Below are 22,545 nucleotides of genomic sequence, written 5' to 3'. Positions count from 1 at the left end.
TCTCTCTCTCTTTTTATCTTTGCTTGTTTTGTTTCTTAAATTCCACATATGAGTGAAATCATATGGTATGTCTTCCTCTGAATAACTTATTTTGTCAAGCTTTATATTTGACTGACTCTTCTCTGTGCTGTGGAGAAACTGGCTTCACTTAGTAAGATCAGCTCTGTTCTTGCTGGTTATTGGTACATCCTATTTTACATATGAAGGTGTTATTATTCCAGGCATCATAAAGTATGAATTTAAGATTACTATCTCCATAGTGATAATATATTTGCATAAATCCTCCAAAACTTTCTCATTTACTGTACTCTTGTCCTCCAAGAAGAGTCCTCTTTGGGAAGCAGCAGATTCAGGTTAGTGGATCTGGCCGGAGCACATCGAATAAACAGAAACACTCCAGACACACAGACCCAGCTGTGACCTTGATGGTCCATGACCTAGTTAAACACCCCAAATCACTGGCCAACATCCAGTTTTGTTTGGGTAATATCCACCTCCCCAAATCCTCTCTTAATTGTCTCTGTCACAGAATCTAGTTCTTATGTCGCAAGGATTGTTATCAATTTTAACTATACACATTGATTTGTATGGTGATTTAATGTTACTCTTCCCCACTAGCCATTAAGTATGAAGAATACAGGAGTCATGACCAGTTTGTCTACCATATACACAGCACCTTGTACAGTACAGGATGTGGTACATATTAAACATCTGGTAACTATCATTTGAATAGAGGAATGAACAGGAACATTGATGTTCAAGTGAATTGCTCACAACTATGTGAAGAGAGTAATGTAGTTTCCAAGGAAAATCAATTGAGGATAGCTGAGGGGTATCCCCAAATCAGCCCTTCCTTTAAAATGGCATTAACAAATCAAGGGAAGTGATATGGTATGCTTAGAAAGAGATTCTAAATCAGAAAGAGGTAGGTTTTAATTCCAGCTCTGCCACTCACTGATTAAATGTTTCTGGGCCTCAATTTTCTCATCTGCAAACATGGGGGGGGGGGGGGGGTAATATAATGATAAATAAACTGAGATAAAGCCTGTGAAAATGCATGGCCAGAAAACATGGATAGAGGAAGTAAGTTCAAAGAGCCACTGAGTTAGTCTCTTCTCTGTGACCTAAGCAAGCAAATTCAAGTCAGATTGGTCTGAAAGTACCATGTTTATGGATGCCTTCCACCTTTATCCTCTCCAAAGGTCCTCTACTGGAAGAATTCACTTGCTACCAAGAGTCAGTTCAGATTTGCCCATTCCTTCCCAAACTGTGAACTGAGTGCCAATAGTGACTTACCAAAAGTTTCTGGAGACCTATTCACCACTATTGTTTGTCTTTGGAAGTCTTCTTACTTCTGATATGAAAGTTACAGATCAAGGAGAATGATCAAGAATAGGCCAAAAGTAGCTAATGACAGCTGTCTGAAGAAAAATCTAGCTATGTGTATAAACATTTCATGGTCCTCAGTGAGGGTCACTAGCTGAGACAGGATTCTCCCTACATTTGAGGTTAAGTATTTTCAGTGGTACCTAACTCCCTTACTTTTTTTAAGGGTATGGTGGAAAGAATATATGTTTAAGTGGAATGTATGTGTGAAGTTAGAGAAAACAAAATCACAAAGGCCTAACACAAAGAGCTAAGCCACAATCCAAAACTTTCTCTTAGGTTAAAAATGAAGTCTGTGAGCCCTAGAATTAACTGAACCATGGTGAGAAGCACAGAAAACTGGATTCTTGGTGAACTGCTGACAACTCCAAGTAAGAGATAAAGCAAACACATGGAATTAGCCATATATGACTTCAAGCTGCTTTCTATTGGTCAATCACAAGGACTCATGTTAGCAGAATGAAAAAACGTATATAAAAGGACTTTTTTAATTACATAAAGCTCCATACAAGAAAAGCCACATGATTGGAAGTCTTAAGGAAAATCAAAGTTCGACTTCAAATAAGCTTTCCTCTGGGGGCACAAGAAAGACTACAGCACCTGCCTTCAATCCATTCTTGACTTGTTAGGATTAGCACATCCTATAGTAACTTCCCAGTGTTGATTTCACAAAAGATAAGCAATCTACTCTTAAGAAACTAAGAGAAATCATAAAAAGTTATATCAGAGACTCACAAACAAGTATACCACAATTTACTAACAAAAAAATAGTATATCAAACTCATCTTCGGGGTAGGTAAGTTTGTGCAATTTAATTGCTTACGTCCCAATTACAGACATGAAAACTCACAACGGTCAATTTAAGAATCAAGTGTTTCACAGAATCTGTATTTTGGTTAAAACTGAACAAAGATGAACATCTGGTCACAAGATCTAAGTGAGTGGGAAATGGGAGAAATATTCATACTGAAGTGCATACACACATGGACAAATCCACATTTCCACGGAGGAAGCAAAATAAACAAGATTTATTTCTCTGAACTTCCGCAGAACACATTACAGTTTCATTTTTTACACCACCTTAAGTGGTTGTCTACTTGTTTTATGAGTGTAAGCCTTATCTTTTGCAGTAAAATACTAAGTTCTCAGGGAGTGCAACCAGGTTTTGCACAGCATATGTAATTTGAAGGGTCCTCTCTAAGAAAAAGATTACAATATTGTGAATATAAATGATGTAGACAGTATTGCAAGTAAGTGAGGGTCCCTGGAGGTTAAGTACCAACAGCTTCACAGTAAATTCACCACAAGGGTGAAAAACGACCAAGTCCTATATTTCTGTTTCACCCAAATAGTGTCTTGCTGAGTCCCGGGTATTTTATAGGCATTTGGCACTTGTTGATTCCATTCATTTCAGAGGCAAGCAAAGGACAGGAGTAGGAGATGAAATTTAAGGCCAAGCCTTGGCTCATCCAACAGGTCAAGATAAACCTTAACTCTTTCGTTCAGTTATACCTTAAATGATAGTTTGAACTGAATGTAATTTGAATTCATGTTGATTCCGTTATTTAATAACTGTCATCCAGTTAATCTTTTAAAAATAAAAAAATGTGTACCTCCTATAAAAGAACAAAGAGAAGATTTAAAAAATCATCAAATAAACGCTGGATGTACATGAGTCACAGACTAAACACTCTAGTTCCTGTGTGTATGTCCACTACTTATGATGAACAGCTGGAATTCACGTGCGCTTCTTTACTGGCTGTGGACATCTGTGGCATATTATCAGTAGAGCTACCCATAAGAAAAAAGAGGTTGTCAATTCCAAAGAAAACTTGTAGGAGTTTTTGATGTGTTGACCTATTTCCTCATACTGTCTGCATATACTGCATCCTTTCCATATATGTGACTAGAAGGAAAATTCGTACACTTCTCCAAGCTCTATTTATAGGTGTTGATATTACACAAGCAAACAAACTATGAAAGAAATGACTTACTAATCCCACAAGTTTATACCCCAGGCTTAACATTTTTAAGAGCTTAACATTTAAAGTGCATACAAAAAAACTACAGAACTTCTTATCTATGCTGAAGTCCAGAGTTATGAGACCCAGATCAATGTATGATAAAGGATAGGCATTTTTCAATGTTCCTGAATATGAACATATGAATAAACGTTGGTCCAGATGATTTCACTCTACATTGCATCTATGAGGAAAATACCTTGAGAAAAACCCACTGTTATCAATAACCGTAAGCACATTGGAATAGAATTTTATTATTAAAGGCCTTATTTAAGACTGATAGAGATGACCACATAAAAATTACTTTAAATGTCTTCATGAAAAATATGAATGAATAACTTTTAAAACCAAGGGACAAACTAGGAGAAATATTTTCAACACATGATAAGCAAAAAAATAATGTCATATTATATTAAACAGTTATAAGTAGATGATAATAGTCCCAAATAAAAATAAGTAAAGGATATGAAAAGATGTAAACAGAAAAACACAAAAGCCCGGTAAATGTTTTAAAGATGCTAAACCTCACTCACAAATGTAAGAAACTTAAAAAAACAATAAGCTATTTTTCAATGGACAGACGACGGTAGAGATGGTTTCAATGGCAGAGGTGAAAATATTCACAGGTCACAAGGGTGTGAGGAAAGCAAGGGAACAGGCCGCTCATTCTCTGTGAACAGAAATGTGGTTGGTGCAACTTTCTGAAGGACAATTTAGCAATATCCTTCATGTTTTATTTTATTTTTTTAATGTTTATTTATTTTTGAGACAGAGAGACAGAGGTGAGTGGGGGAGGAACAGAAAGAGAGGGAGACACAGAATCCGAAGAAGGCTCCAGGCGCTGAGCTGTCAGCACGGAGCCCGACGCGGGGCTCAAACCCATGAACTGTGAGATCATGACCTGAGCCGAAGTGGGACGCTTAACCGACTGAGCCACCCAGGTGCCCCAATATCTTTGACATTTTAAAATATTTATATATTTTGTCCTATCCACCACTCTTCTATGAAATGATCCTACAGAATTCTCACACAAATACTTGGAAGGTATATATTCAAAGACACTCTTTGCAGCATTGTTTAAACATTTTAAAAACAGGGGCACCCAGGTGGCTCAGTCGGTTAAGCATCTGGCTTCACCTCATGTCACGTGATCTCAGGGCTCATGAGTTCGAGCCCCACGTCAGGCTCTGTGCTGACAGCTCAGAGCCTGAAGCCTTCTTCAGATTCTGTGTCTCTCTCTCTCTCTCTCTGCACCCCTCCCCCTGCTCTTTCTCTCTCTCAAAAATAAACATTAAAAACATTTTAATACATAAAAATTTTAAAAACAAATTAAAAAACTGGAGTGAGCTTAACTGTCCACCCATAGAATAATCTACTCAATAAATACTACTAAAGCCACCAAAAAGAATATGGTAAATACATCTATATGTGATTTTGAAATGACAATAACTTACATTTCTTGAGCTTTCAATATGCCAGCCACTGTTCTAAGCCTTTCACATATGTTAATTCTCTTAATGAATAAAAAATCTCCAAAACAGGTAAGTAAAAAACCAAAGTTGCAGAACAGACTGTACTATGATTCTATTTATGTCATATAAAAATATGATATTTTTGATAAATATCATATATGAATAAATATGATGTATATTTATATAAATGTGTATTTATGTACATGTATATAAGCCCAGAAAATTTGGGGAAGAATACAAAAGGAATGGTTTACAGTGATTACCCAGGAGGAATGAAAAATGTTTACTTTTTATAATTTTCTGAATTGTTTGAACTTTTCTCTATATACACGGATACTTCTATTTTTAAAATGTTAATATGTGTTATCTGCCTAATTAGATTATGGTCCAATTTTCTTCTTCCCAGTTCTACAATTTTTTAAAAGCCTAATAAAAGATATTTGGGGAAATGTAGCAATATGAGAAAACATGAATGTTTCTTTTTTACCCTTCTATGGGCACATAACACTTCAAAATTTTTTAAAAACCTAGTTAAAAGTCAGTATTCAACTACTCCAACAAAAAAAGCCTATCTCATTTCCTTTCTTAGGCAGGAAACTCCAAAATATAAGGATTTAAAATGGCAATTCTCATGTCTCTAAAACAATTGTTTGGCTGATGGTTTTTCTTCCTCCCAGTATCAAGTCAATTTAATTACAATTTATTAAAAGGTCAAGTTTAATTAGAAATAAGGCAAAACTAAGGAGGGGAAACAGAATTATTAATGTGTAAAATATAATATACACTGCTCTGCTATCTGCAACATATGACCTAACAACATAAACCGAGGATAATATTCAGAGAGCAGTCACTGCATTGTGATTGTTAATAATATTATCATCATCATTATATTGAAGCTGCCATCCATTAGATTCTTCCTATGCATCTAACACTGAGCTCCATACTTCACACATATTAGCATATTTGATTCTCCCAACAACTCAGTAAGATTCCTAGTTAATTGCTTATTTACTAGAATAATATAGAACTATTAAAATATGGAGAAAATTTTAGGGGGGCAAACAGTAACTGCAATCTATACACAACGGAGTATACATTTATGGCAGGTACTCCCAAAGATTTCATAGAGTTTTCTAGATTCTTCTAAGGTATATCTACCAGAAATAAACCATAACGTGGCTCTTGAAAAGTCTTTGTGCCACCTGTTCCAAAGTTTGTTCCTTCCAGTGGGTCCTTTCTCACACATCCCTCTCAGCATACCAAGTGCAGGTGAGTCTGAAACTCAGGTCTTCACCCTGCACAAGTCCTTTCTCGCGTTTCTGTCATCTCTCAAACTCCTTTGGATTCTTACCTGTCCAGCAGCAGCTCCAGCACCTCTTTGGTGGAGGCAAAGCCTCTGTATGTTGACAGAAAGATGCTGATATAGGTAAAGTCATTGTCCCCAAACGCCGTCAGCAGGTTCTCCACAAGCTTCTCCAAGGTGCCAGCTTTTATGGTCCTGATCTTACAGGTCTCATATTGACTGACTGTGTGTCCTGGAGGCAGCTGGTCCCCTTCAACCTGTATAAGAAATTCATGATTATGATCAGGCGAAATGCTCCCTAAAGGAAAACCACAATCAGTGGACCAGTGGAAGCATAGACTATCGTGTTTCCGTGCTCTTAATTCCCCTCAAGCCACGTAAAACAATCCTCTCACCCATGGGTGTAGTAGAGTGAGGAGGTGGTGATGATATTCATGCTGCTTTATTTCATAGTGCTTACACCTGCCTCTACTTAATCCCCTATAAAGAATTAGGTTGCTGGCCTATTTTATCAAGAATGTTTTCCATGACCCCAGGATCAAGTTTAGCAAAAGTTATCAATCATCCCCTTTGTACTGTTCCATGGTAAGTTGTCAAACTCATTCTTAAAGACAGCTCCTACAGTGGTGGAGCAGACTCCTACTGGCTTTGGAGAGCTGATTGTTAAATTTTTAGGATTTGTATGAGCCGGTTGACATCATATCACTAGGCTGAAAAATCAGGAGTATATTCGGATATCTACGGAGATGTGACCATGATCCGGTGTTCTTCAGTCCACAAGAAGCAATATCCTTCCTGATTGAGTATCATGAGCAATCAACGTAACTGACCAAGAAGTAGCTTATACCAAGCAGCCCTGGGCTAACCCCTGGGGAGTAATGGGAAGGGTGGATGGGTGTATGATCTCTGATTTCTGGAGACTTGCAAACGAACAAGAAAAGACATGTGCTCATGAGAAGTAGCCATCACATGAGAATGAAATTGCAAATAATATTGGCAGGTACAACTGCACAAAACATAAGAACTGACTATTGATAAAGATATGTAAAGCCTGAACACTGAGTATGAAGAAAAACAGGGGTGTGCCTTACATCCTATAATAAATCTGCACGTAACATATGATACAAAGATGCAATTTTCAGCTTAACTTGTCCTTCATAAGCATGAAGATGACCTACTGAGAGGATCCTTTTCTAAAGCAAATAATCATTGTCAGTGATGTAAACAATAGCCAGGCAGGTTTTGTGAACTGTAAGTTTGAATTGTTGTATGTCAGCTTTTCTTAAATTGAAATAACCAGACATGCAAAAATTGAGGAAGAGGAGCAAAGAAGAGGGAACTGAATCTCTAAATGACGACACGGTGCTAAGTAGCATGTTTGCTTTCTCTTCACCTGGCCTGCCAGATGTTAAACCACTGGAAGGAAATTAGCTGGCAAGATTGCTTCCAGTAAGACCAAAATGGTGGCGATCGCTTTTAGAAAAGGGTTAGAATAGCTTAATGTCATTATGTCTAACTGCTAACAGGACTTAACATTAAGACTCAGGCTTCCACAGTGCATGACTTTATTTCTTTATTTCATTCTCGAAGGATACTTTCACTTTACTAAGGGAGGGATCTGGTTTGGGCAAAATACCAAATGTTTCTGCAGACCTCTTCTGCCCGATGACTCCAATCACGGCCTGATAACTGTTCTTTATCACTGTATATGTAGTTTTAAAATAGGCCTAATAGTATCCACCTATCCTCCCGGGAGTGTTTGTTCACTTTAAGCTGAAACAATAAATGAAAAGGATATATGGTTTCAAAGTCTAATTACTTGTTTTACCAGTTAGTACAGTGCTGTAGTGCTGCCCTACGTGGGTGCTGGTAAAACACTAGTTCTGAAACAAAAGGTCCTGTGGTCAAGTTTGGGAACTACAGAGCAAAACAAGGTCAAATACATTTCTTTACTACAGAATTTCTTAAAGTCTTCAATATGCTAACATGTTATGAAACTCTAAGAGAGGGATACACAATCATGATACATGATCCTTCCAAATGGAGTCCCTTTACTCTGCCAGCATCTTGCAGATCATCAGGATGAACATACTTTGGAAAATGTTAGCTTAGTAAGTCACTGCGATGTGTTTAAACCATAATTCACTTTTGCCACTTTTCACTAAAAAAAAAAAAAAGACATTATAAAATACAATGTTAATTTTTATCTTCAAACATCTATATATCCCTTTGACGTCTTTCTTAATACCAAAATGTAGGGATGTTTTTTCTATGTTTTACTCAAAAGATCTGGTCCCAAACAAATGACCAGCCTGGTAATATTAAAAAGCAGCTTAAAAAAATATGCTTCAGTGTCAAACGTTAACAATAATGAAAGGAATGGCTTCTCATTCTCCAGGGATATTCAAGCTCTAGTTCTAAATCAAGCTTCCTCACCTTGTGACAATGTTCCCTTACCAAACAATTTTGTAATTTGAGGATTCTCCTCTTACTCACAATGCAAATTCCACTTTACATATTTTCTTATGGAAAGTAAAAGCTATTTAAAAGAACTGATTTTTCCCTGAGCACCGATGTAGCCAAAATTTCACACACAGAGAAAAATGTTTGTCAAAGGGCCTGATGAAGTGGGTCCCCTTTCCTGCCAGAAAGCAGAGTTGGCAGGAAGCCAAGGCTCTCCCTTGGGAATGGAATCCTGTTACTCATTAACCCAGTCGCTTCCTTTTGGTCCTCCTTTTCCTCTGGAAAAAACTCTCAGTATGCTTGCCTGATCCCCATACCTCCCCAATAACGGTTTTTGTCCCTCAGTGTTTGCATCTGTACATTAGGAAGAACCATGTTTGAGCTAAGAGAATAGCTAATAAAATACTTTGACTTATTTAGATTTTAAAAATTATTGGGGCACCTCGGTGGCTCAGTCAGTTAAGCATCCGACTTCAGCTCAGGTCATGATCCTGTGGTTTGTGAGTTCGAGCCCTGCGTTGAGCTCTCTGCTGACAGCTCAGAGCTGGAGCCTGCTTTGGATTCTGTGTCCACCCTCCCCCACTCGCTTGCTCTCTATCTTTCAAAAATAAATAAACATTTAAAAAAAAAAGAAAAATATTATTCACTAAGTGCAATGAGTGAGCATGAGTGACAATATAAAATGAAGCACAGGAATTGCTCCAGTGCCTAGAATCATTCTCACAAAAAAATTAACAAGGCATGTTAAGGTGTCAGAACACTTGCTTAATGCCATTTTCTGCACATTTGCTAAGCACCCTAATATCAACTTGCTAGAACAGAGGGAAGATTTTGAAGACGAGTTCTAATTTACCAACACTCAAGTGGAGCGTTTCTTTGTGACACAAAAATTTGGAAATGATCTGCTTGTTACTGGAATTATTTTGAAATAAAATTATATAAAAGTGAAACAGAAAACATAACTCTGCCTTATGGTCAGACTAGAGGAAAATTTGCTAAATTTTAGTTTAGCAAATTTTTATGCAGCAAAATACTCGACAGCCATAGGACCCTTTTAAGAGTTTAGGATCTCTTCTGTGTGTAATATCTCAATACCTTTGAATCCTAGTTTAAAAGAAAAGTGAGGGAGGCAGGGACCGAGCCTTGGCAGACAAGTGTTTAATAACCCAGACTCAGAGAGCAATACACGGAGGGCTGAGCCTGCCCTCTGGGTTAGCACGCTAACAGGAAACAGCTCAATCTGGATTTAATCAGAGACCATCGTCTTACTGACAAGATCATGATACCGAGGCCACAAAAATGTTTCAGGATTTTGGAGTGGGGTGGAGGGGCAATCTCTCTGCCATTAAAAGTCAGCTTTTCCTGAGAGAACATGCCTGACTCCTATGGGGTAAATATCTACAACTCTGCCCAACTGTCCTAGCTGAGGAATTTCCATAATTATTAATTCTGGCATGAGGGATGAGAGATGAAATGTGCCATATTTCAATTCTGTTGCCAGTCACGGAGAAATACACTCTTTTGCCTTCCAAAACATAAACTGTTAACAGCTTCAGTGTTTCTAACTTGAAAAAAAAAATTTCCTTCCATCAAAATAATACATCAGTCATCTGATACTTTAACAGGGGACATGCTACGTCCACAAGGTCATTAGACTAGAGACAGTATGACGTCTTTGTCCAAGCCATGCTCAACCTTCAGAACGTCAGCTCTCAGGCATCCTGGCCTGAGCAGAAATGTAAACAGTGAGTAGTTTTCTAGCCATAACTCTCTGACAAAATCTAAAACCCACATCTAAGATTTTGTAGCCTTTGGAAGGTGTGCTATACTCCTGGTTTCAAAAAACCCACCATCCAGCAACAAGAAACCACCATAGGTCAGGAAAGACCATGACGGGATGCACGAAAAAGCTCTGTGTCTGTCTGTATTATTGCCCGGATACGTATAGATGAAATGTTCTTACCACGCAGAGGAAACAAACGCATGTGTGTATGTTATGGCACATGGCAGACTGTATGGCAACGCCAGTGCATCTGAGTATTGTGAGCTCTTTACACATAAGGCATGGAGAGATGCAAAGCACCGTGTACAAAACCCTAGGGCAAGTGATGTCAACTTCAGTGTGAGCTTCTGGGCAGGTGATGTCAAGTTGAGTGTGAGCTTCTGCATTGTGTGAACTTTCAGGTATGAACTCAATTTTTTTCTAGGTTAAGTTTGCCAGGATGCTTAGATTTTAATTTCAGGTAAATAATGAATAACAAAATAACTTGGGGGGCATAAGTATGTCCCGTGTAATATTTAGGACCTATTCATACTGAAACATTATTTGTTGTTTATGTGAATTTCAAACTTAACCTGGCACACTGTATTTTTATCTTTATTTGGCAGCACGATGTTAAATGCATACAAAGAGTATAGCATGGATCTCTCTTTTATTTATTTGGCCACACATTAACTAACAGTACTGTGTGTCAGGCACCGTATAAGATAGTAGAGACATAAAGGTAAATAGTATGCGGTTCTGACACCCAGGTTACTGGGTCTAGTGGAGCAAACAGACACAAAGAAACCATTATGATGCGAAATGAGGGAAAAAAAAACAACAACCCCCAAAACAAAAAAGGAGAGACAGATAGGCAGATACCATGGAAGAACCAGGAGGGACCCAACATAGAGATGGCATCAAAAAAGGCATCCTAAATAGGGGATTCCGACACCGGGTTTTAAGTTATGAGTTAACAACGGTGGGGAGGACACAGCAGACAGAGACACCAGCACAAAGACATTAAGAAAAGAGGTGTGGGCGTCTGGGTGGCTCAGTCGGCTGAGCGTCCAACTTTGGCTCAGTCGTGATCTCATGGCTCATGAGTTCGAGTCCCTCGTCGGGCTCTGTGCTGACAGTTCAGAGCCTGGAGCCTGCTTCAGATTCTGTGACTCCCTCTCTCTCTGCTCCTCCCCCGTGCACACTCTCTCTCTCAAAAATAAATAAACATAAAAATTTTTAAAAAGAAAAGAAAAGAGGTGTGACAGGGCACCTGGGTGGCTCAGTCAGTTAAGTATCCAACTTCGACTCAGGTCATGATCTCATGGCTCGTGGGTTCGAGCCCTGCATCGAGCTCCGTGCTGGCAGCTCAGAGCCTAGAGCCTGCTTCCGATTCTGTGTCTCCCTCTCTCTCTGCTCCTCCCCTCTCTCTGCCCCCCTCTCTCTCTCAAAAAGAAATAAACATTAAAAAATTAAAAAAAAAAAAAAAGAGGTGTGATGGGAGGGAACATGGCTACAGGAGCAACATGGCAAAAGGAATGGACAGGTTGGCCAGAGAGTCAGCAGGGAGCTACCTGATCACGGAGGACTCAGGTCAAATCCTAAAAAGCTTAGAGTCCATTTCCTACAGTTTTAAGCATGGTCCGAGAAATCACAGTGTGGAGGAAACATGTGATGGGAAGTTTAAAGTTGAGAAAATCAGTGAGAAAGTTGTTAATACTCCAGATGAGCAATGGTAAGGGCCTTAACTTGTGTAACAACGATAAGAATAGAGAAAGTGCTGGGTGGAGGGGCATATTTAGGGAATACTCAGGAATTGTCAAGACTTGGCGAAGAGCTGGATGCAGAGGATGAAGATCTGAAAAAGAATCTGGAACATTTACGTGAGTTTTAGTGTGAATGACTGGAACGATAATCATGCCACCTATATGAAAGAAAGTTGAGGAAGCGAAGTCAGATTTTCGTGGGGCAGAGGTACGGAATTCCAATTTACAAATGTAGAACTTGAGGGGTGCCTGGGTGGCTCAGTTGGTTGAACGTGTCTGAGTCTTGAGTTCGGCTCAGGTCATGATCTCACGGTGGTGAGATTGAGCCCCATGCTGACGATGCAGAGCCTTCTTGGGATTCACTCATTCACTCTCTCCCTCTCTCTCTGCCCCTTCCTCTGTCAAAATAAAGAAATAAACTTAAAAAAAAAAAAGAGAGAGAGAGAGAAATGTAGAAGTTGAAGTGTCTTTGGGATTTTCCAATATTACAGTCCAACAGGCAGTTTCAAATCTAAAAGCTGGGAGAGGAACCTAAGATGGAAGGACGTAGACATTACATCAAGTAAAGTGGCTTTCCTCTCCCAGGCAGACTGCGTGGAACAGGAAGAACAGAGGGCTGAGAATGGCATCCAGAAGAGTACCAAAATTAAGAAGGTCCCAGGAGCAAAGGAGCCAAAGCACTAGAAGAAGCATCTGCCCAGTGACAAACTGGCACGCCACCCGGTCTCTGGTAGCACCTCTGGGGTGAGAACTCAGAAGAAACCTCCGCTGTCAGGTTTATACACATGCCAACATAACCTTTCACCTAATGATGCAAACATACAAGGTCCAGTGAGCGCCGGCCAGAACCAGCATGTTCGACTTGCAAGAGCCAATTGTGCGCACTCCTCCTCAATCCTCCGTCCAATGACACCACGTTGGTATTGTGAGTCCAGTCATGGTGGAAATACTTACACCATAGAAACGGACTAGTTGCACACAAATTAGGGCTCTTGTTCTGGAGAGCTGATTTATTCAGCACACCGCTGCCCAGGAGTCCCTCTCAGATTATGTCAACGGCAAATTCAGGAGACACCTTCATTCTCGTTGAACATTTTTCTCTTTCTGTGTTCCCATCCAGTTAAGGCATTTGTGCTGTCATTGTGACCTCTGGTCTCAAAGGAGATAGAAATTCTGCCTCTGAACTAAGGAAAAGGTAGACATGTGAAAAGAGAAGAGGTAGAGAAGCATGTGCTTGACAAACAAACATGTTCTAAACACCTCTGGTAAGATCCCCAAGAGCTGACTTGACTTGAAGCTGCATGTTCGAATGTGGTCAGGTTTCTATGACGAGTACCCTTCATCCTCAGGAAAATGCTAAGAGAACTGTAATAACAAAGGCTGTTGTTTTATCACACCGAAATCCCAGCTCCTCCACCATCCTGTCCCAGCAGGGTTCCTTAGATCACCCCTTCAGAGTCCAGGAACTCTCCTGGGGGAAACAGGAAGTTGTGTTTTCCATCTCCTAAAGAGAGTAGTCCTCCTGGCTGTGAATCTGCTTGGTCCAATGTTAACCCATAACAGACTCCACCTTCCCTGACACAGATCCCGATTTCTGACATTCTAGTCCTCTTTAAAAGATTCCAAAGTCTTTATGGAGGCAGATCCAAAAATTGGGTGGATGTCAGGGAGTTTGCTACATTTATTTTATCCAAATAAAATACTTTCACTTATATGTGCTATTTTTCTGCCTGAAACAGAATGCTGATGACTGAGATGTTATGAATTAACCTGGGCTCCAGCCCCATTTCTGAGACTAAGCCACTATGAGCCTAGGACAATAAATTCAAGCCTCGATGTCTTGGTCATCTACTCTATGAAATACAGAAATCACATGTTATTTTGAGAAGTTCAGGGACTTAGAGCTGCAGAAGGCGAGAGAAGTCTGAACTAAAAAAGTGTCTGCTGTATTTACCAAATAACAAATCATCACACAGAGTTTAGTATCCAGAATAAACTTGCAAAATTTATAACTTCCTCCTTTGCCTCTTGTTCAGAGCCCCAAACGCCCAAGGTTTTCACATCCTGAGGTCACAGGTTGACAGGTGCTCTGGCATTCTGGAATTCATTCTGTTTTTGAGCAGCCCAGCCAACCTCTGTCTGAAAAGGTCAGTAGAGGGTATGAGCTTCCACATGACCTAATATTGTCTATGAATGAAGCCTGCTATGAATGGAAAAGCTTCCCCACAGCCCAGAAGCTTTCCCAGCCCACCATAAATCCCACAGACAGTTCCATGGGGCTTTATCTCCTTCTGACATTTAAAGGGTGCCTTCACCAATCCTTGGGGCCTGGGGAGGGGGTGGATGGCAGGGGGTGCCAATTGCCTGAGTTTCCAAACTTAGTTTGATTCTTCTTCTCCATACCACATTAAGGAATCTCTGACCCTCCCCCACCTTCTTATGGGATTAGTTCAGTTTTAAGCCAAGTAAACATTTTGCTCCTACTATTTATTATTGCCCCCTTTATAATGATACAGCATAAAAATCAAAGCCCCATTATCAAAATGCCAGTAAATCATTATTCCCCTGGATTTGAGAATTCAAGTAATGACTGTCTAACATGCTTCTTTTCCCCTCCAAAACTAAATCTTTAAAGTCTATGTGGACTTATAAATTCAAATGTAAAATTTAACTTTACAGTTCCCGCAAAGCTCTGGAACATAGAGCCTCTGGCAAATACTCTAGTCCTCAGTGCTGCGTTTGACACAAGTAATATTCCTAGGTCATGGGCTTGTAGAAATGGCTATCTACAGAGCAAGCAGGTATCTTTTAAGCCTACTATCAGGTGATCCAATCTAGGGTGAGGTATGAAGAACAATTTAGTTTATCTTGAGTACATCTCTCCGAAAGATATACTGAAATAAAATGGCTTTTTTTTTCTCAGTAGATTTTACTCTTCATAATCTGTAAATCAATTCTAAGAAAACCATCCTCATGCCCTAAATGAAAAGGAAGAGAAGAGAGGGTTAATAGGTATTTATTGAGCACTTATGGGGCAGATGCTCAATCTTTACAAAAATCTTCTGGTACAAATTATTCTCACTTTACTGTAGGAACATGAGGTTTGGAGAAGTGAGGGATTTGGCCCAAAGTTACCCAGCCCATTAGCCTAATGTGAGAGAGTCAGGATATAAAACCAGCCCTGTCTTTCTATTACAGTGTGTTGTGTTAAAACACAAAGCACCACAATAGTGGGTATTCAAACCCCGATTTGTATACCCAAGACTATTACAATTCAATAGCCCAGAATCTCCATACTTCATAGGATTGTTGTAAGAAAGAGACAAAATTAGATAACAGATCTGAAGGCATGTTGCACAGTTGCAAGAACTATTCAGGATCCTACAGATAAAAGAAACGAAGATACTGTGTGTTATACTAAAATCCTCTTTTCGATTTTTTCCCCTACCCCAGTAACTTTCACCAAAAGTTAGGACTGACTGCATCAAATGCTCTATGGTATTATGCCTCTTACCTCCTGACACGGACTGAAACCTTTAACAAGCACTATGGGGGAAAACGTTGGTTTAGTGCTAAACACCCTCTCTGGAGGAAAACAAAAATTCCCCTCATTATTACAGTTTCTTAAATGAGTAAATTGAGCCTAAGAAGGACAAATGACTTCCCCCAAGGGCTCAAAAGGAGCCAGGAAAACAATGTCAGTAACCTGTATGAGAAGCTGCTGGATAAGACAGCCTAAGAACCCACGGGGAACACTGACGTTCTCCTCTGATTTCCAGATTATTAATTAATTTGCCTACCTGCTAGGTTTATAAATCTCTCTAGTCAAGAGATCATTTCCTTCTATCTTTAGAGAGAAAGGAAAATGCAAGTAGAATGGCAATATGATTGACTGTGGGATACAGCCAAAGTGGCAGGTTTGTAAATGCTGACACTCAATAAAAATAAAGAAGGCAGAGCATAGAAAGCACTGATAGCTGGCAAGAACACTGATCCAATTTCTCCAAACGAACAGAAACTGAAAGAGTAACCATTTTGTTCGATAGATTTAACGTGTCAAAAATATATGTAAAAAGACAGGCGTGTCAGTTGCAAAGAAAATATTTGTCTTCTTAATAATATGCTCATCATTCCCATCGCTCATGACCCACTCTTGAAATCAAGTCAGTAGAAACAGTATTAAAAGCACTTCCATCGTGCAAAGAACCTAAGTGAGGTGCTAAGGGAATCTATGAAGGAAATAAGGGACTGTATTCTTCAAAAACCTAACAGTGGAGATTATAAAATATAAATGCGAAATTTTTCACTTAATGGCTTGGAAGCAAAGAGATGTACAGAACTTAAGACTAGTGTGTATTTTTTATGAGATAATGCCAGGTAAATAATAGGGGCCTCAGAGTGAGAATTTCAGAACCGGTGGGGGAAAAAAACCTCTTGCAACCCCAAGAGTCAAGAGAAGGAGGGAAAATCCCACAGAACTAGATTATGTTTCTAGTTCCCATTCGATTAATCATCAAGTACTTGTCAGTGCCTTCTATTTATCTAGCAGTAGGCTAGAATAATTCTTTTTAACTTGGTTGTGTTTCATAGTTCCTAAATAAACTTGAGAGGATTCATTCATTCAACAAGTATTTGCTGAGTCCCTACTATGTAGCTGCTGGCAGCCCTAGATAAAAACAGAGAACCAGACAGACAAGATGCCAACTCACAGAGAAAACTCCACCTCCTCCGCAACCAAAGGGGAAAAAAGTGGTTTTTGAGCCATCACTCACTGGCTATGGGCTTGCTCTGATGGAGTCCATTCCCTGGCATCAGAGTTGTCAAGTTACCAGATCCTGAGAGTTTTATGCTGCCCCACTAGAAATACCAGACAGAGACATGGCTGATTATCACATGCAAACAGAAGCCCAGAATATAGAGAAAGCCACTCTTTATAATCAATAATACACACACACATACACACACACATGGGCTTTCATTTACTAAAACAGTAATCACAGATGGACCCATTGACCAAACTGAGGTAATATATAGAGTCCTTGGCCATAGCTTCTCTGTGACACCCCCAGCAATGCTACAGTAACACACCAATAAATTGTCCAGTTCGTTTACACCAATGCATAGGTCAAATCAGTTTTACTTTCAGGCCCAAAGATACTACTCAATTTCACAAAGGTAACAAATCAGACAACAGGTTGGGAAAAGGTTCTAAAGTTTTAGTTATAGTAGTTAGTGTTTCTGAATGTAAAATACTTAAAGATTTCATGTGTGTGAAAAATGTCACTAAACAATGTACACTCGGGGATTTATTGCTCTGTTTCCTTGAACACACTAAACAGTTTCAAAAGAATCACCTGGAGTGCTGGCAAAATCACTGATTCGTGAGCCCATGTCCCAGAGGTTCTGATCAGTAAGCCCAGAATAAAGACAAAGGATCTGCATTTTAGCCAGCATCCCAAGTGATTCTAAATGCAGAAGATCCCTTGGTTACCCTGGGAAAAATATCGTGCTTGACAATGCTAACCCAGGGATGAGTAAATTTTATTGATGGGATAAAGGAGAAGCTGATTAATATAAGCTTAGGCAAAGCCATGTGACTTCTCTTAGTCTCAGTGTCCTCATCTGTAAATTGGGAAGAATGTCACCTTTACCTTCCTTAACTTACCTAGACGTTAAGAGGATGATTCAGAAAAATGTGGGATACACTTTGAACTGCTTGAGATAAAAGAACTATACAATAAACCAAGCTATGAACACTCATGTCAATGACCTGAGATGCTTTCAAGAAAACCATGGGATCTTTCTGATGTGTTTGTATTACAAAACTCAGTGGGCTTTCCTATAAGAAGGAAAGGTATTAAGACTAGCCTATAGATTTCACTTCTGCCCTCAGTACTCTTCTGCCTGGCTGTCAATCCTACGGAACCACTTCGGCACTCACCTCCTGAGGTATCCCTATAGAACTCGCACCACTGATTCCCTCTTGGAACTCTCTGCCCCTTTGGTTTACAAACATCACTTTTCAACAACCACAACCAATAACTCTATGCACTTTTATGTATCCCATAATAACCTCACAAAGCAGATAAATTTATTATCCCCATTTTACAGCTATTTTACAGAAAATTGCGGCTGAGAAAGGCTAAGTGACTTGGCTCAGGGCAAACAGCTAAACAGTGGCCAAAGCCAGGACTCAATTCTAGGTAGTCTGGACCCAGAGTCACACCTCACCAGAATTCTTATCTTATCTCCCTCGAGGCTCTCATTTGATACTACTGGCTGATCACTGGTCCGTTGTCCTTCACTTACCAACAATATGGAAACATTTCTAACATTGCACCTCTTCTTAGTCTATGTCCTCTTTCTAGCCATCCCACACATGCATCCCCACAGTTTCCCCTAACACAAATACATTTACTTCCAACTCCAACTTGAGTTCTTGCTATTTTTCTAACTTGTCTTCTTCTGGATCATCCATAAGGAACTCTAACTCAATATGTACAAAAAGAAATCTGTTTAATTCCTCTAAAATCTCACCCCTTCTCTGGCCTCTGACTTAGTTAATACTGCAAATCAACCCCTCCACCCCCCTGCTTCACCGTGTCTTCCCCTCAACTCCAACATCCAACCTGTCCCATTTCCTAAATAGCTCCCTATTCTATGCTACTTCCTCACGGTCCTGCCTTAATTCAGATCTCACTTCTTAACTGTGTAGGTGCAACAGGCACTGAACCACGCTCTCTTGCCTCCAGTTTTGCCAAAATGTTCTTTCGAAAGCACAAATTCTACTTTTAGGATAAAGTCCAAGTATTCACTATAGCTAAACATGCCTGTCCTATGATTCAGCAATTCCATTCCTAGGTACGTTCCCAACAGAAATGATTGCATATGTCCACCGAGAGATATAGACAGAAACACCTGTGGCCATTTTAGTTGTAATAGCCACACATTTTCTATAGTATGTTGTCAGCATCTGTTTACTTACAGGCATCCTCCAGTAGACTGTGAAATCTTTAAGGTCAAAGACTAGTCATATTTATATTTATATCTCCAGAAATTAGCCTATGACCACATCAGTAAGCACTTCAGGAGTATTAAATGTTTTTAAGATAGAAATGAGTTTTTTTATGTAACAAATCTAACATTATGTTCCCTACACAAGCTTTACTTGATTATTCCAAATGCAGTCAAATAAAACAGTCTGTACATATAAACAAGAAAAGTCTGTATGTATATTATAAAAGCATGTAATGTTTGACCATCACCTCTTAGCTGGACTGCTAAAGCAAAAGCCTTTTTAAATTGTTCTTACGGCACCCATGGTGACCTTCTGAAAACAAATCAGATCATGTCACTCCCCTGCTCTTAAAACCTCTCAGTGGCTAAAATGAACAAATCAGGAGACTACAGACGCTGGCGAGGATGTGGAGAAACGGGAACCCTCTTGCACTGCTGGTGGGAATGCAAACTGGTGTAGCTGCTCTGGAAAACAGTGTGGAGGTTTCTCAAAAAATTAAAAATAGATCCACCCTATGACCCAGTAATAGCACTGCTAGGAATTTACCCAAAGGTTACAGGAGGGCTGATGTATAGGGGCACTTGCACCCCAATGTTTATAGCAGCACTTTCAACAATACCCAAATCATGGCAAGAGCCTAAATGTCCACCAACTGACGAATGGATAAAGAAGATGTGTTTATATATACAATGGAATACTACTTTGCAATGAGAAAGAATGAAATCTGGCCATTTGTAGCAACGTGGATGGAACTGGAGGGTATTATGCTAAGTGAAATCAGTCAGGCAGAGAAAGACAGATACCATATGTTTTCACTCATATGTGGATCCTGAGAAACTTAATAGAAGACCATGGGGGAGGGGAAGGGGGAAAAAAACATTACAGAGAGGGAGGGAGGCAAACCATAAGAGACTCTTAAATATTGAGAACTGAGGGTTGGTGGGGGGTGGGGGAGAGGGGAAAGTGGATGATGGGCATTGAGGAGGGCACCTGTTGGGATGAGCAATGGGTGTTGTATGGAAACCAATTTGACAATAAATTATATTAAAAAAAAAAAAAAAACCTCTCAGTGGCTTCCCATAACACTTGGAGTAACATGCCCTTTTCCACCAGGGCCCACGAGGTTCCTTCTGCCTACCTCCTTGACCTCACCACCAAAACCATCTCCTTCCCTCTCTAAGCCCAGCCACAAGGTATTTCAGGTCTCAAAACATAGGTACATTCATTCACACTTAATGGTCTTTGCATTTGCTCCTTCTGCCTGCCTTTCTCATGGGATCCTTCCCCTCATTCACTTCCTCTGATCAGGAGCATCTCCTCAGCTAACGCCTCACCCCCATCCCGGGACCATCCCCTGGTGTCACACTACCAATCTTCCTCTGCCAGGCCAGATCACGTGATCTAGGTTCATTTCTTAACAGCACTGACTTGTTTATGTGTTTGCTGCCTATCAACTCTACAACAGCAGAGCCCTTATCTGTCTTGTCCACTAATATATCCCTGGGGTACAGAATTCGGTCTAACAATGAATAATAGTACATGTCTGTAGGAATGAGTGAAAAGCAAATTAATGTAATTAAATTGCAAATTATTTAGAAATCTGAATTAAAGGCTTAGGCAACTCCTTAGATGTACTGAAAAATATAAAACTCTATCCTCTGAACTAAAAATCTTAGGTAAACAAAGCTCTCGTCATAGCAGGTAAGAACTGAATTTATCAAAATGATATTTCTGACCTTTTTTGTGAATCCCAATTAATTCCATACTTGATCATCATGATTTTAAAAATTACTGAAGTCAGTGTGCCTGGGTGGCTCAGTCAGTTAAGCATCTGACTCTTGGTTTCCGCTCAGGTCATGATCTCATGGTCATAAGTTTGAGTGCCACATCAGGCTCTGTGCTGACCGTGCAGAGCCTGCTTGGAATTCTTTCTTCTTACCCCTCTCTCTGTCCCTCCCCCTATCTCTCTCTCTCTCTCTCTCTCTCAAAATAAACTTAAAAAAAATTAAAAAATTACTGAAGTCATGGTTTTTTTCTCCAGAATTCCTTCCTTTCTCATCAAGATTGAGATGCTGAATCAAACTACATGTAACAAGGATCTCTCATCATTCTCTGAGACTGACATTGCCTTCATTGTTCCATCAGATGTAAAAGCCGTTGAGCCGATTACTTGCTTTGAAAGCAGAGAGTGGGAATATGCGCTTGTTCTCATTTCTTACAATTCCAAGTGGGAGTATCAGAGAAAATGAACACACAAGCTCATCACCCAGCTACGTGATATGAGGGTAAATACACTGGGAAAAGTTTATTTGTCAGGTGTTGTACTACTAAGAAGCTTCCAATGCTTCCTGCATGAAAGACATCATGTAAAGTAAGTACACATTTCATCTGAAGTCTTTTAACTTCTCCTTTCTCCCATGCCAGGCTCTAAGCCTTAAACACCAAGACCATTGTTGGAGGTCTCTATTTATAATAATTTTTAATACTGACACAAAGAAGTGCTCTAAGATCTCATTCTAGAACGCTAGTGATGACGGATTCCACTTGATAACAAAGCCTACTTGCTACCTCAGTCATGAAACTTAACTGCAGGTCTAGGGAAGTGCTTCTTGACCACAAACCCCATTTTCATTCATTCTTTCAAAAATACTTGAGTTTGTAGTATGTTCATAGTACTATTATAAGACACTGAGGATACAGAAATGAACACAGGCATGGTCCATAGCCTCACGGAGCCACCATTCAAGCAGAAAAGACAAATATTAAACACAAAATTTATCAATTAGCTACCTAATGAAAGTAAAGATCATTGCTTTCTAAAAAATATGGTAAAAGAACACATGAGAAGAGGGTCATGTTTTGTGTTGGTGATCAGGGAAAGTTTCGCTGAGGAAACCAGAGACCAGGATAATCACTAGGGGTTCACCAAGTAGAGGGTGAGAGACAACATTTCAAGTGAGGGAACTGCATGTGCAAATGACATGAAGCAGGAAGAAACTGGGCACATCAGAAGGGCAGAGAGAAGTCCATGTGGTCAAAGGGGAGTGAGCCAGAGGAGAGTGGCAAGAGATAAGCTTAGCCAGAAGAATTTTGATCTTTAACCTATTTATTACCAGTGGAAAGTCACTGAAAGGTTTTAAGTGGTAAGTATACCATAATCAAATAGAGCATGGGTCTACATGAAAAACGAACTGCAGGGGCGCCTGGGTGGCGCAGTCGGTTAAGCGTCCGACTTCAGCCAGGTCACGATCTCGCAGTCCGTGAGTTCAAGCCCCGCGTCGGGCTCTGGGCTGATGGCTCAGAGCCTGGAGCCTGTTTCCGATTCTGTGTCTCCCTCTCTCTCTGCCCCTCCCC

At 39.9% G+C, this 22,545-nt stretch overlaps 1 protein-coding gene across 4 annotated transcripts in view; it reads right to left on the bottom strand.

Annotated features, from left to right (window-relative positions):
• The window catches only part of RGL1 (ral guanine nucleotide dissociation stimulator like 1), a 258,991-nt gene that overhangs the window by 81,435 nt on the left and 155,011 nt on the right, over positions 1-22,545 (bottom strand). For all 4 annotated transcript variants that reach the window (XM_040446563.1, XM_040446566.1, XM_040446564.1 and 1 more), the window contains one exon: positions 6,231-6,439. In XM_040446563.1, the coding sequence (XP_040302497.1) occupies positions 6,231-6,439 (209 nt within the window). The remainder of the gene's footprint in view (positions 1-6,230; positions 6,440-22,545) is intronic.

This window comes from Herpailurus yagouaroundi, unplaced genomic scaffold (assembly GCF_014898765.1).
Source record: "Herpailurus yagouaroundi ecotype Mexico unplaced genomic scaffold, PumYag 195, whole genome shotgun sequence".
In the NCBI taxonomy this organism is placed as follows: Eukaryota; Metazoa; Chordata; class Mammalia; order Carnivora; family Felidae; genus Herpailurus; species Herpailurus yagouaroundi.
The sequence above is the reverse complement of the archived record's forward strand: the minus strand, read 5'-3'. Positions and strand labels throughout refer to the sequence as shown.